Source organism: Dipodomys ordii, unplaced genomic scaffold, assembly GCF_000151885.1.
Source record: "Dipodomys ordii isolate 6190 unplaced genomic scaffold, Dord_2.0 Scaffold81, whole genome shotgun sequence".
In the NCBI taxonomy this organism is placed as follows: domain Eukaryota; kingdom Metazoa; phylum Chordata; class Mammalia; order Rodentia; family Heteromyidae; genus Dipodomys; species Dipodomys ordii.
The window spans coordinates 1687087-1700939 of record NW_012267297.1 but is presented as its reverse complement, the minus strand read 5'-3'; the positions used below and the strand labels follow the sequence as shown (position 1 = coordinate 1700939).

At 55.5% G+C, this 13853-nt stretch overlaps 2 protein-coding genes across 2 annotated transcripts in view; both read left to right on the top strand.

Moving 5' to 3' along the window:
* Eps8 (epidermal growth factor receptor pathway substrate 8) overlaps positions 1-3176 on the top strand; it is a 66551-nt gene extending 63375 nt beyond the window's left edge. Inside the window, exon 19 of the mRNA XM_013025046.1 lies at positions 3147-3176. Coding sequence (XP_012880500.1) covers positions 3147-3176 — 30 coding nt within the window. The remainder of the gene's footprint in view (positions 1-3146) is intronic.
* The window catches only part of Rerg (RAS-like, estrogen-regulated, growth inhibitor), a 16860-nt gene continuing 6155 nt past the window's right edge, over positions 3149-13853 (top strand). The window contains exon 1 of the mRNA XM_013025083.1: positions 3149-3297. Coding sequence (XP_012880537.1) covers positions 3237-3297 — 61 coding nt within the window. The 5' untranslated portion in view covers positions 3149-3236. The remainder of the gene's footprint in view (positions 3298-13853) is intronic.

Sequence of the window (13853 nt, the reverse complement as noted above, 5' to 3'; positions counted from 1 at the left end):
GAGGGAGGAGGAGGAGGAGGAGGAGGTGATCCGAGGGAGGAGGAGGAGGAGGTGATCCGAGGGAGGAGGAGGAGGAGGTGATCTGAGGGAGGAGGAGGAGGAGGAGGTGATCCGAGGGTGGAGGAGGAGGAGGAGGTGATTCGAGGGAGGAGGAGGTGATCCGAGGGAGGAGGAGGTGATCCGAGGGAGGAGGAGGAGGTGATCCGAGGGAGGAGGAGGAGGTGATCCGAGGGAGGAGGAGGAGGTGATCCGATGGAGGAGGAGGTGATCCGAGGGAGGAGGAGGTTATCCGATGGAGGAGGAGGTGATCCGAGGGAGGAGGAGGAGATCCGAGGGAGGAGGAGGAGGTTATCTGAGGGAGGAGGAGGTGACTATCCAAGGGAGGAGGAGGTGACTATCCGAGGGAGGAGGAGGAGGTGATCCGAGGGAGGAGGAGGAGGTTATCTGAGGGAGGAGGAGGAGGTGATCCGAGGGAGGGGGCGGGTCATCCTGGACCCTGCCCTCGGCCTGCACTGGGTTCCCGGCGATCCTGGCGGAAATCATCGGAGCAGACGCGTGTGTGAGTGTTAACGATTGTAGAGCTGCCCTCCCCACCCGGGACCGAGAAACCGCAGCCTGCACACGCACACACACGCGCAACACACGCACATGCACACACACATGCGCACACACAGACACGCACACACACGCACATGCGCACACATGGACACACATGCACACGCACAGACACGCACACACACACATGCGCACACACGGACACACATGCATGCGCACGCACACACATGCACACATGTGCGCACACGCACACACACGGACGCACACGCACACCCCGCACATACCCTCACACACACACACGCACCCACACGCACCCACATGGCCCTCGGATGTTCTCCAGCGTCCGTGTTGCGTGGATGGGTTGATAGCTTCGATGTGTGGATGATCATCGCACTGAATCAAGCTGTGGGGGTGGGAGCGTGTACAGGGCCCGGGGTGACCGTCCACACCAGCCACGCGTGACCCCAGACCCAGGGTGACCGTCCACACCAGCCACGCCTGACCCAGACCCAGGGTGACCATCCACACCAGCCACGCGTGACCCCAGACCCAGGGTGACCGTCCACACCAGCCACGCGTGACCCCAGACCCAGGGTGACCGTCCACACCAGCCACGCCTGACCCAGACCCAGGGTGACCATCCACACCAGCCACGCGTGACCCCAGACCCAGGGTGACCGTCCACACCAGCCACGCGTGACCCCAGACCCAGGGTGACCATCCACACCAGCCACGCGTGACCCTGGGCGTAGGGTGACCGCAGCCCGGCGGGGGGCGGCTGTAGCTCAGGTGTATCCTGGCAACAGGCCTTGGGAGACTTCGCGTTTCCCCGCTTTTCTTTCATTAAGATGTTTTCCTTTGGGGCTGGGCATGTGGGGGAGCGCTCACCCCGCACGCACGGAGCCCCGGGTTCGATTCCGCAGCACCCCATCCGCAGAAGGAAACAGAAGTGGAGCTGTGGTTCACGTGGTAGAGCGCCAGCCTTGAGTGAAAGAGCCCAGGGACAGCGCCCAGGCCCTGAGTTCAAGGCCCAGGACTGACACAAAATAAAAAATAAGAAGAAAGGAGGGAAGAGAGGAAGGGAGGAAGGAAGGAAGGAAGGAAGGAAGGAAGGAAGGAAGGAAAAACTTTGAAAATTTCTTGTCAGCTTTTTGGTCTGTCCTGGGTCTTGAACTCAGGGCCTGGGCGCTGTCCCTGGGCCTCTCTGTGCTCAAGGCTGGCGCTCTACCACTTGAGCCACAGCACCACTTCTGGCTTTGTCTGTGGATGGGGTACTGGGGCTTCGTGCAGGCCAGGTGAGCACTTTCCCTGAGCCGCGCCCCGGGCCCCCGGCCCCGGCTCTGCGTTCCTTGGCAGGAGTTAGAATCACTTTCCGTGAGAGCGTGGGGAGGGAGGGTGTGGCGTGAAATTACACGTTAGGACGCGTGACCCGGCGTTCAAGGACAGGCTAGCCAGCAACGTTCCCGGAACTCACCCAGCGGGGCACGCAAATACACGCAGATGAACCCAATGTATTCAAATGTATGCAAATACAGCTAATATATGCAAATGTACCGGGCTTCTGCCTTGACCCTTGGCCGTGGGGCTGTCTGCTCCATGCATGAATGCATAGAATAGAGAACAAGGGGTTTCTCTCTTGGTGGTGTGGCGTGGGGGGAAATCGAGGCAGAGACTGGGCAGCAGCCCAGCAGACACCCCCCCCTCCCCCGCACCCGGAAATCCTTTGATCTCCGTGCCAGACAGAACAGGGCTGGACAGATGCAGCAGATGCACCCACATTTGGCCTTTGTCCCATTAGTGATTAGCAAGAAGTTGGGTTTTTAAAACATGGAATCCTTGGGAGACAAAGGAAACATGAGCTGACGTTGATGGCCGTCTTTCCTTCCTTCCATCAGTCCGTCCATCCGAGGCAAAACGGCGGGCCCCCGAATTTGTCAGCCACATATATATGAGTAAAAAGATAATTCCGTGTTGTTATGTCTGTGGAGATGCTTTTCCGAAGGATTTTTCTTTCTCTGTCTCTCTCTGTCTCTGTCTCTGTCTGTCTGTCTGTCCCTCTCTCTTACCCTGTCTTTAAAAATTCTACATAAAAAATACTGGCAGGAAGCCGGGCGCTGGTGGCTCACGCCTGTCATCCCAGCTGCTCAGGAGGCTGTGATCTAGAGGATCGCGGTTCAAGGCCAGCCCAGGCAGGAAAGTCCCTGAGACTCTCATCTCCAATGAACCACTCAAAACCAGAAGTGGTGCTGTGGCTCAAGTGGTAGAGCACCAGCCTTGAGCTGAAGAGCTCAGGGACGGCGCCTGGGCCCCGAGTTCAAGACCTAGGATGAACAGACAAAAAAATTCTACTGCAGGTGAACATGGACGTAGTTTGTTTTAGAACCACGCCGGAGTACATCCCTCATTTCTGAGTCCACTGTTGATTCGTTACATCATTACCAAGGACAAATTCTGTCTCACAGTCCTGGTGGTGTTGGAACTGGGAAATACACAGCCCGGGGCCTGCTGACCGGCCGATAGTAGGTGCTCAATAAACCAGGAGTTGGTTCCTTAGTCACTTACCAGTCTCCCAAACCACCCTTGCTTTTCAGGACCGCGGCCTTTCCCCAGCCTCACCATGACCCCGTGATACCAGAGGTTGAACTCCGGGTCATCGGCCACAGCTCCCACCAGTGGGCATCATGGCTAAGAGTGCAGAGGTCAAGCTGGCCGTATTCGGGAGAGCTGGTGTGGGCAAGTCAGGTAGGCGGCCTCTGTGTGTGTGTGTGTGTGTGTGTGTGTGTGTGTCCGTCTGTCTGTCAGGTCGGTGAGTGGCTGCCGTTTCTCACGGTCTCATTTCGTGGTTATCTCTGGTGGACTCTCTTGTTCTTTATGGAGAGCTGGCTCTTTACATATGTTGGCTCATGTCCGCTTAGAGCAGTTCTTGCTGAGAACAATGTCCCTGTGGTATGGAAATGCCCGGGTCACACAGAGTCAGGAGGGGAAATCCGATCTCGGGTGGGGGGAGGGAAGGCACCAGAGCAGGCTTTCGTCCTGTTTTGGTTTTGGTGGTGGTGCTTTGGTTGGTGTTTGGGCTCTCTGAGTCTCCCGGGGGACTGATCTACAGCTCCATTCATTTCGATCATCTCAGTAAATAATCATGCACACACCGGTGTGCAGCCATTTCTGTGGGATTTGATAAGTGAGCGGCCTCACCAGGAACAGAAAGTCTTCATTATGGGACGTTTTCTAAATCCAGAGATCTGGGCGTGCAAATGACCGGCGTGCGCTTTTGCACCACCAAGGCCTCTGAGATTTATTTAATTCAGCAAATTCTGCTGACATGAATGATTCAGAGGTGGTTTTTGTTGTTGCTGTTTTTTTTAAGTGCCTACCTGAGCCAAGATTTGCAGGCTTTCTCTGTGTGTGTGTGTGTGTGTGTGTGTGTGTGTGTGTGCCCTGAGTCCCTGAGATTTTCACTCAAGGCTGGCGCTCTACCACTTGAGCCACGGCTCCACTTCCCGTTTTCTGGTGGTTCATGGGAGATCAGAGTCTCTCAGACTTTCCTGCCCTGGGCTGGCTTTGAACCATGATCCTCTCGATCTCAGCCTCCTGAGTGGCTGGGATGACAGGCGTGAGCACCGGCGCCCGGCAGGTACATGTAGGTTTTCAAGCATTCTGGGACGCTTAGAAGGAAAGCCTCCTATAACGTGGGACCCAGCAAACGGACGGTGGCGGGCGAGAGGAAGCGAGAGGCTGGGGCAGGGGAGGAAGAGGCACGGGGTTTGGTTTGTGCACCAGACGCCGGCGTGTCTCCCTGGGCTCTCAGACCAGCGTCTTTCCAGGAAAGATATTTGGGGCGCTGGGGTTCTCCCGGGAGAATGTCAGCTGTGAACACCCCCGCAGCGCGCTCTTCCCCCTGCCCATGCGCGCCGCCAACACCAGCAGTCTGGGAACAGAAGCGTGGAGACGAGACCGAGCCAACTCCGGGTTTCTTGGCAAGGCCTCGCTGTTTCCACCACCTGCCGTCTGTCACAGCGTAGGCCGCCAACACGGGCAGGGCTGTGGGCACACTGGGTGGGGGCGCACGCCTGTCATCCCGGCGACTCAGGAGGCTGAGATCTAGAGGATCGCGGTTCGAGGCCAGCCCGGGGCAGGAAAGTCCGTGAGACTCTCCTCTCCCACAAACCACCAGAAAACCAGAAGTGGCGCTGTGGCTCAAGTGGTAGAACACCAGCTTTGAGTGAAAGAGCTCAGAGACAGCGCCCAGGCCCTGAGTTCAAGCCCCAGGACTGGCACACACACACACACACACACACACACACACAGAGTATGTGTACTTGAGGGCTGGAACGTGTTTGTGAAATCTCCTCCGTGCTAAGTACAAAAACAACCGTATCCTGAGCACCTCGGGCCGGTCAGAGAGTTTCTTTACTGTCTAGGAGGCTTTGTGGGGTGCGGTGTCGTTCTTGGGGGGCGTGGCGGGGCCGGGGTGCTGTCACATGGAAGGGGACATGGTGTTTGGCCTCCCCCCTGCTCTCCCCAGGGGACAGGGTCAGGGAGGGAGGGGCAGATGGTAGAGGAAAGGCAGAGGAGCGTAAAGAGAGAGCGGGGGCCGAAGCCAGTGATCGCAGGTGCTCAGCTAAGTACTTCCCGGGCATCGACGACCAGGTGTTTCCTAAGGACCCCAGGAAAGAAAACCGGGGTGAGATTTGATCAGAGAGAGACGGAGAGAGGCAGAGACAGACAGACAGACAGAGACAGACAGAGACTGAGAGACAGAGCAAGACCCAGAGACATGGAGAGACGGAGAGAAAGAGGCAGAAAAGCAGGGAGAACAGAGTCATGGAGAATGTACTAGAAACCCAGACCAGCCGGCCCCGCGGCGTCTTTAGCCAACGGCTAGTGTCTCCCTTCCCGGGGGTCACCCACCTGCGCGGACCCAGCCTCCGCACCGCGATGGGTGTCCAATTCCAGAAAAGGGGGGAAGTGTCATCCCCCTCCCGCTTCTTAGTTTTTATTCTTATTCTTTATTGTTTTTGTCGGACGTGGGACTTGAACTCGGGGCCTGGGCACTGTCCCTGAGCTCTTTTACCCAAGGCTGGTGCTCTACCACCTGAGCCACAGCTCCACTTCCGGTTTTCTAGTGGTTCCTTGGAGATCAGAGTCTCCCGGACTTTCCTGCCCCAGGGTGGCTTTGAACCTTGATCCTCTAGATCTCAGCCTCCTGGGTAGCTGGGATGCCAGGCGTGAGCACCGGCGCCCGGCCGTCTTTGGATGTATTGTACCTCCTGGTGTGTCTCCCCTCGGGAAAGTCCGCGCAGTGTTTTTTCCGTTTCTCAAGGTGACCTTGACGCCGACCTTCCCACGCACAGGTCACTTCTGCAGCCTGTTGAGAATCCGCTGTGATCGCATCCGTGTCCTTACACGGGAGGGACTCCCGTGACCGGGGCAGGGCAGCCCGGCACGCGTGATGGGCACACGTGGCCAGGTGTGTTCGCTCGGCCGGTGCTGCCCGAGCCCGAGGGGGCAGAGTTGTGATTTCTGTCTGGGCCAAGCCCCGCCGTCCCCTGCAGCACCCCGCCCCCCCCAGCAGGGCTCCGGGCTCAGGGACAGCCGCCAGCATTTCCTAACGGAACCCCGCAAACCCAGGGTTTGGGTTTATAGGAGATCCCAGAGCATGCGCACAACCAGCCAGGGCCGTCTGTCAGGGTCGTCTGTCTGTCTCTCATTTAGGAATTCAGACCTCAGATACATGCAGTATGCTGATCCATTTCTGTGGGTCTACCCTCTATCCATCTATCCATCCATCCTCTATCCGTCCATCCATCCATCTACCTATTTATCCATCCATCCACCCATCCATCCATCCACCTATCTATCCATCCATCCTCTCTCTGCCCATCCATCCATCCATCTACCTGTCTATCCATCCATCCACCCATCTATCCATCCATCTATCTGTCTATCCTCTATCCATCCATCCATCCATCTGTCTAGCTATCATCTATCGTCCATCCATCAATCTAGCCATCTGTCTACCTACCTACCTACCTACCTATCCATCTAGCTATGTATCTTTCCATCCATCTATATGTCTATGTATCTATCCATCCATTTATCTATCATCTATCTATCTATCCATCCATCCATCTATCCATCCATCGTCTGTCTGTCTATGTATCATCTAAGTGTCATCTATTTCTCTCCCTATCTTTAATTATCATCTGTCTGCGTACCTCTGTCTTGCGCCACCTGTCTATCTACTTCCTTGTGATCTGTCTGTTACCCATCGGTCACCTGGGAATCTGTCACTATCCATGTATCTGTCTGCCATCTATCAATTTTCTGTGGGTTCATAGTCTATGTATCTATGTATCTGTGTATCTATCTATCATCTATATATTAGTTGTCAATCTATGTATCTATCATTTATGTATCTATTACCTATCAGTAATCTTTGTGTCTATATTTTAATCTATGTATCTATCAATCATCTCTATCTATCATCTATTATCCGTCTTCTATCATCTACTTATTATCTATCATTTGTTACCTATCAATCATCCGTCCATCTCTCTCTCTACCTACCTATCATCTGTGTTTCTATCGTCTATCAACAATCTATGTATCAGTCATCTCCGTATCCATTATCTATCATCTATCGATCATCTATGTATCTAGCTACCTGTTTATCGATCGATGGTTCCCTGGATCGATCTACCTGAGTTCTGTTCCCAGACTCCAGGTGGGGCGGGTCACACACACCCTGATTTTTCCGAGGCTCCGTGAGCGGCAGTGATCAATGTCTGGCATGAACCGGAGGAGCCCCGAAAACTGTAACCCTCCCTGAACCCGACTTCGCACGGGGCTCAGGAAACCTCTCACGGTGGAGCTTTTAGTCTTCTAGAATTTTCTAGAGTGAGGGTACTAAAATGGTAAAGTGTCGGGGGAGGGGAACAAAACACAAGTATCCCCAAATTGACGCTGAACCCCAAAACACTTTTAGCCCCGAGAATTCCACACCCCGGCTTCCCTATTTGCTGTACAAGGAAACAGAAGAGATCTTTACAGGGATGGAACCCAGGACCTTGAGCTCAAGAATACCACAAAGAGCAGGGTGGTAAGGAGAGCAGATTGCGGATTTATCCACCTGAGAGTCACGGGCTTCCCTTTACCTTCAGCACCCCACAAACGACAGCAGAACCCCCAAACTGAGCCCGCTTTCTCACCCATCCACAGCTGAGGTGGAGCCGGGTATTTCTGAGGCCCCAGGAAGCCGGGCGCCGGGGCTCACGCCTGTCATCCTGGCTACGGAGGAGGCTGAGATCGGAGGCTCGAGGTTCAAAGCCAGCCCTGGGCGGGAAAGTTCACGAGACGCCCGCCTCCTAATAACTACCAAAAGTGGCGCTGTGGTTCAAATGGTAGAGCACCAGCCTTGAGTGAAGAGCTCAAGGATAGTGCCCGGGCCCTGAGTTCCAGCCCCAGGACTGCATGTATTCAGAAGCCACCAGAATAACCGTTAATTATCATCTAATTAGTCATTGCAAAATGAGTTTGTATTTGCATATCATTAGCTATAAGTCAGCCACTGCTTAATAGATTCTTGCAGCTACCCAAAGCCTTCAACCTGTGTGTGTGTGTGTGTGTGTGTGTGTGTGTGTGTGTGTGTGTTTGGCTTTCTGTCTCCAGGGCCAGTGGCTTCTCCCAGTGCCCTTCACCCACAATTCTCCCAGCCGCTCAGAGAGGCTGAGATCCGTGTGCTTCCTCCCTGGGTATTCTTGGGGTTCCCCTCTCTTGGCAGCGGGGACAGAGATGTGGCCGAGATCCGAGATCCGCATGGAGACACGGAGGCCCGGGGCTTCTCCTGTCCGCGGTGAGGGAGCCCGTCCTGCGTTTACTGCCTGGAGGCTCTCGTCCCCCGCTAGGCCTCTGGGCCTCCGGCCTCCCACACTGTCTTCCTGCTGGGGCTTATTAGGATCCGAGTTTCTGGTGAATTCCTTCCTGATGAGGCAGCGTCTGCAGCGGAGGCTTTCGGGGTCACAGGAGGTGACAGGAAGTGGGGGTGTTGGGTGGTTGGGTGGCTCAGGGTGGGTGTCACGCGGATGTCCACGGCGCTTGTTTAGCTGGCGGCTCACGCCCGTCATCCCAGCTACTCGGGAGGCTGAGATCGGAGGATCGAGGTTTGAGGCCAGCCCCGGGCAGGAAAGTCCGTGAGATTCTGATCTCCCATGAACCACCAGAAAACCAGACGTGGCGCTGTGGCTTAAGGGGTAGAGCGCCAGCCTTGAGCTGAAGAGCTGAGGGACAGTGCCCAGGCCCTGAGTTCAAGACCCAGGACTGACTAAATAAATAAATAAGTGGTGTTGGAGCTGGAAGGAAGCACGGACGCCTGTGAACTCTAGAGCCGGGGGCAGCAGAGACGGTGTTTTGTGGAAGCCGAGTGTCTTGTGTTGTTGGGAGATGTGATAGATGTTATTTTGGGGGTTTGGGGGGGAGCTAATAAGGAACTTCGTTTTCAGAAACAAGCCGAGTCTGGCCAACGTGGAAAGCCCACCACGACCAGACTGGGGTGGGAAGGTGAACTGTGGAATCAGGACGGAGTCCCTGGACCGATTCCACGCAGAGACGGACGGACGCCAGCGGCCCTCCGTGACCCTAGCAGCCGGGCTGCACGGTGCTCCTCCTTAATCCCTGACTTTGAAGTTCCAGAGAGAGAGGGGAAAGAAAAAAAGACCAAGGTTCTCAGAACCCGCCAGGGGCCGGAACAGCCTGTTCATCTGCATGGTCTCGCTCTGAAGAAGAGGAGCTTGAAGCCAGAGAGAGAGAGAGGGAGAGAGAGAGAGGGAGAGAGAGAGGACGCAGCGTTGGGTGCCAGGAGAGTGATTTACGAGCTGCTTCTTCCCGGACCAGCTCCAGGGTGACACTGTGGCTCTGCGGGGAGTTAGAACACACACTGTCCTGGAAAACGACCAGAACATTCCTCTGGCTTCTCTCCAGAGGCTCGGGAGGGGCTGTGCCTTGATTTCCCTCCCGTGCTCCTGTGTCCCTGCCCACGGCCACGAGGGGGGGGGCGGGACACCTCGGCGTGGCCGTTCCCCGGCACCATCCGTGGTTGCAGTGGTAGGGGGCAGCTCGCCTGCGGGTCTGTGGCCGGGGGTTCGAGGCCTGGGCCTGGACGTGACTGGCCGGTCCATCATGGATCCGTGTTCCGTCCAGATGCGAGGTGACGGAGGCCGAGCTTGGGGGGGGACTTAGGCCAGGCTGGGGGGGACGGAGGTCGGGCTGGGGGACGGGGAGGATGGAGGCCGGGCTTGGGGGGCCCGGGCGGCGCTGGCCTGGCCACGAGCCTCAGTGACCTGGGCCCACCCCCCCCCATGACCCCCACCCGCTGTTCACCACCCCCACGCTCGGGCCGAGGGGAGCCGCCAGCCCGGACCCCCAACACCTGTGTTCAGTCCATGCACGCCAGCCAGACAGAGCAGGAGGGCGGAGGGAGGGAGGATGAAAGGAGAGGGGGAGGAAGAGGGAGGGAAAGAGGGAGGATAGAAGGAAGAGAGGAAGGAAGGGAAAGAGAAAATGAAGAGAGGGAGGAAAGAGGGGGAAGGAAGGGAGTGAGGAAGGAAGGAAGGAAGGGAGGAAGGAAGGGAGGGAGGGAGGGAGGGAGGGAGAGAGGGAGGGGAGAGAGGGAGGGAGGAAGAGACCCAGGGAAGAAGGGAAGGGAGGAAGAAAGGAAGAGAGGAAGGAAGGAAGGAAGGGAAGAAGGAAGAGAGGGAGGAAGGAAGAGACCGAGGGAAGAAGGAAGGAAGGAAGGAAGGCAGAGAGGGAAGAGGGAAAGTAGGGAGAGAGGAAGGGCGGGTGGGCACCGTGTCCCGTCTCTGCATCCGCCGCATCCCTGCAGAGGCTCCTGGCTGGGGGCTCAGTCCCCGCGTGGACGCCCCCTCCCCAGCCCTCGCTGGTCCCCTTGTCCCCATCTCTCCAGAAGGCCGGGAGCCGGTGACCCGTCCCTGCCTCCAGAACCTTCTGCCTTCCCCGTCAGGCCCACGGATGTATTCAGAATTGTAGCAGAGGCCTTTGGCCTGTTTGATCCTTCCCTGTCCACGTTAACATAGACATACATATAATGTTAGTGTTATTAAGTTGTTGTACAGTTGCGCCATTTCATGCGTCAGCTGTAAACAAGTCCCTCCCCCCCCACCATGTCATCCCTTCCTGGCTTTCCTCCAGTCTGTTCGTTTCCACTTTTCCAGAATTCACGTGGGTGAATACTGTCTAAATCATTCTTTTCCCATGACTGTGGAAAATTCTCTCAGCCGCTTGTGTTGTGGGGCGTCTGGCAGTTCCCACGGTGAGCGGTGCAGCAATGAACATGGTTGTGCAGGTGTCTTCCTCACTTCCTGACTCTCGATGCTCAGGGCAGGTGCGGAGGTCACAGGGAAGGTCTGTGTTTTCCTTTTCCTTTGGGGGGGGAGGGGGGGACCTCCAGCCCGCTGCCCAGAGTGGTTACAACTAGTTTACAACCCCACCAGCAGGGGTGCCATCTCCCCCACATCCCTGCCCGCACTTGTGGCTCTCACTGGGGTGAGATGGAATCTGGGGGTTGTGTGGGTTTGCGTTTCCTTGACGGCCATGGACGATGAGCATTTCCTCCCATGATTCTTTGCCATGCTTCCCTCCTCTGCTCCGAAGTCTGTCCTTAGTGATTGGTGCGTTACCTCCCGGCCCAGGAGACGTTCCCGGGGAGACAGGAAATGAAATCAATCGTAATTGTTGTCTCTTCTTTGCCCGGCTTGGCTGGGCATCGTATATTCCTAACTGAATTTTCTTCTTCTTTTTGAAGATCAAGTCTGAGGGCTCAGGCTTCGGCCCCCGGGGAAGGGAAGTGCTGCTAGAGTCTAGCTACCCCTGGGTCCCAACACCTCTGAGCTAGTGCTTGGTGAGTTCAAGACCGATCTGGCGCCTCTCAGGGGCCTAACCTTCTATACCATAAGTTTTGCTCTGAGATGGCTTATCTTTCTAGGACATTCTTCACATTTGCAAAAAGAAAAAAAAAGCCAAATGACAGTGGCTCCCGCCTGTCACCCCAGCAACTCAGGAGGCTGAGATCTGAGGATCGTAGTTCAAAGCCAGCCCGGGCAGGAAAGTCCCTGAGACTCTGATCTTCAATAACCCACCAGAAAACTGGAAGTGGCGCTGTGGCTCAAGGGGTAGAGCACCAGCCTTGAGTGAAAGAGCTCAGGGACAGCGCCCAGGCCCTGAGTTAAGTTCCAAGACTGAATAAATAACAGTATAAATAAATTAGTTAAAACAATGGACAGAAGGTAAATAATGGGTGGATTTAGATGAACAGAGTGTGGATTATATATATATATATATTTTTAATGACTTTTTTCTGGTTGAGAATACACCCCACCCCCCCAAAAAAAAAAACAAGTTGCAAAACACATTGGAAACAAATTGTATCCTAGAGAGATTCACTGACACACTTCACTGGAATGGAAAAGGAAAACGCAGCTTCACAGTGCTGACTCAGAGCTGCATTCCTGTTGTACTTTGTTTTTTTTTTTTTGGGTCCGGTTGTGGGGCCTGAACTCTGGGCCTGGGCGCTGTCCCTCAGCTCTTCAGCTCAAGGCTGGCGCTCTACCACCTGAGCCATAGCGCCTCTCCCGGCTTTTTCTGTGTATGTGGTGCTGAGGACTCGAACCCAGGGCCTCGTGCATGCTAGGTGAGCACTCTACCCCTGAGCCACCGGCCCAGCCTCAGCCCCGATCTGTCCCAAGGAGTGGGCAGAAGATCCATGTTTCCCAGCCATAGCCAGCGATCCCCCCTCCCCCCCCCCAGCCCCGATCTGTCCCAAGGAGTAGGAGTTTAATCTTTTAAAAAATGACTTACGAGTTCTCCGGTTCCGTTGCTGGCAGAGAAGAGCCGGGGGTGGCTGGGTTGTAAAAACGAATCAATCAATCAAGTGCCCCAATTATGAAATGCTTTCAAGCTGACACCAGACCCGGGCTGTTCTTATCTGCTGATTGCAAATACTTGGGAGCCGTGGCGGCACTACGTGCGCCAAGTGGCTTGGGTTTATTTTCGGCTGGCTTTGACCGGAGAGATCTGGAAGGGAGGAGGAAGGTCAGAGTGAACCCCTAAGGCACAGAACCTCCAGAAGGCTTGGGGTAAAGGAGCCCAGGGCAAAGATGGCTGGGGGGGGGGAGGGGATGGATCTGTCGATCGATGCACAGCTCTGCTGATTGATCATCCATCATCCGTCAATAGATCAGAGATCTATGGCAGGTCTGCAGTCTTTCCTTTTAGTGGATTGTGGCCTGCTTCCCAACCCCCAATAACTCTGAGAGAGAGAGAGAGACAGACAGACAGAAAGACAGACAGACAGACAGACAATTTCCATCTCCAGTTTGTAGCTCTGAGATCTTGAACTTCCAGAAGAAAATCAACTGCCAAAAGTCACTGGGCCGGCCTTCCTCTAGAAGAAAACTCTGTCTCAACTGCAAAGTCTTCCTAAGCTCTGATCACCCTGGTTTTGTTTGTTATTTGTCAGCCCTGAGTCTTGAACTCAGGGCCTGGGCGCTGTCCCTGGGCTCTTTCATTCAAGGCTCTACCACTTGAGTCACACCTCCAGCCCAGCTTTTTGGTGGTTCACTGGAGATCCGAGTCTCACCGACTTTCCTGCCCTGGCTGGCTTCGAATCGCCATCCTCAGATCTCAGCCTCCTGAGTAGCTGGGATGACAGGCGTGAGCCACAGTGCCCGGCTGCTGTTTGCTTTGTTTGTTTGTTTTATTTCCTCGCCGTCCAGCGAAGTGTCCCTGCTCCTTTGGAAAATTTCCAGGACCTTCTAGAATAATCTGTCTAGCCTTCTGCGACTCTTTTTTTTGGCCTGAAAGCAAGCTTCACCACAGGAATTGCATTCTTTGCTCAATGCAGATTTTAATCGCTTTGATTGATTGGACACCCCTTTGAAGGTCACCCCGAATCCTGACACGGGAGGGGGGTCTCTGGCCGAGCGTGTTCACAAATGGGGGGCGGTCTCTCCCAAGGCGAAAGCATTGCGGGGAGCCAGCCGGCGGGGAGGAGGAAGGAATCCTGGGCTGCGTCCCTGAACCGCAGTCAGAAGCTGGATCCAATCAGAGCGTTCCCCATGCCAAGGACAGAAAGACATCGTGGCAGTAATACTAATGGAGACCCACAGGAGGCCCAGGGGGGACGGGGGCGTTTTCTTAATGTCAGAATAGCTGAATCAAAGCCACAGCAAGATCGGATGGAGAGGTGTGCAGGCAGCCAGGCAGGGGGGTGGATGGGAGCGGGG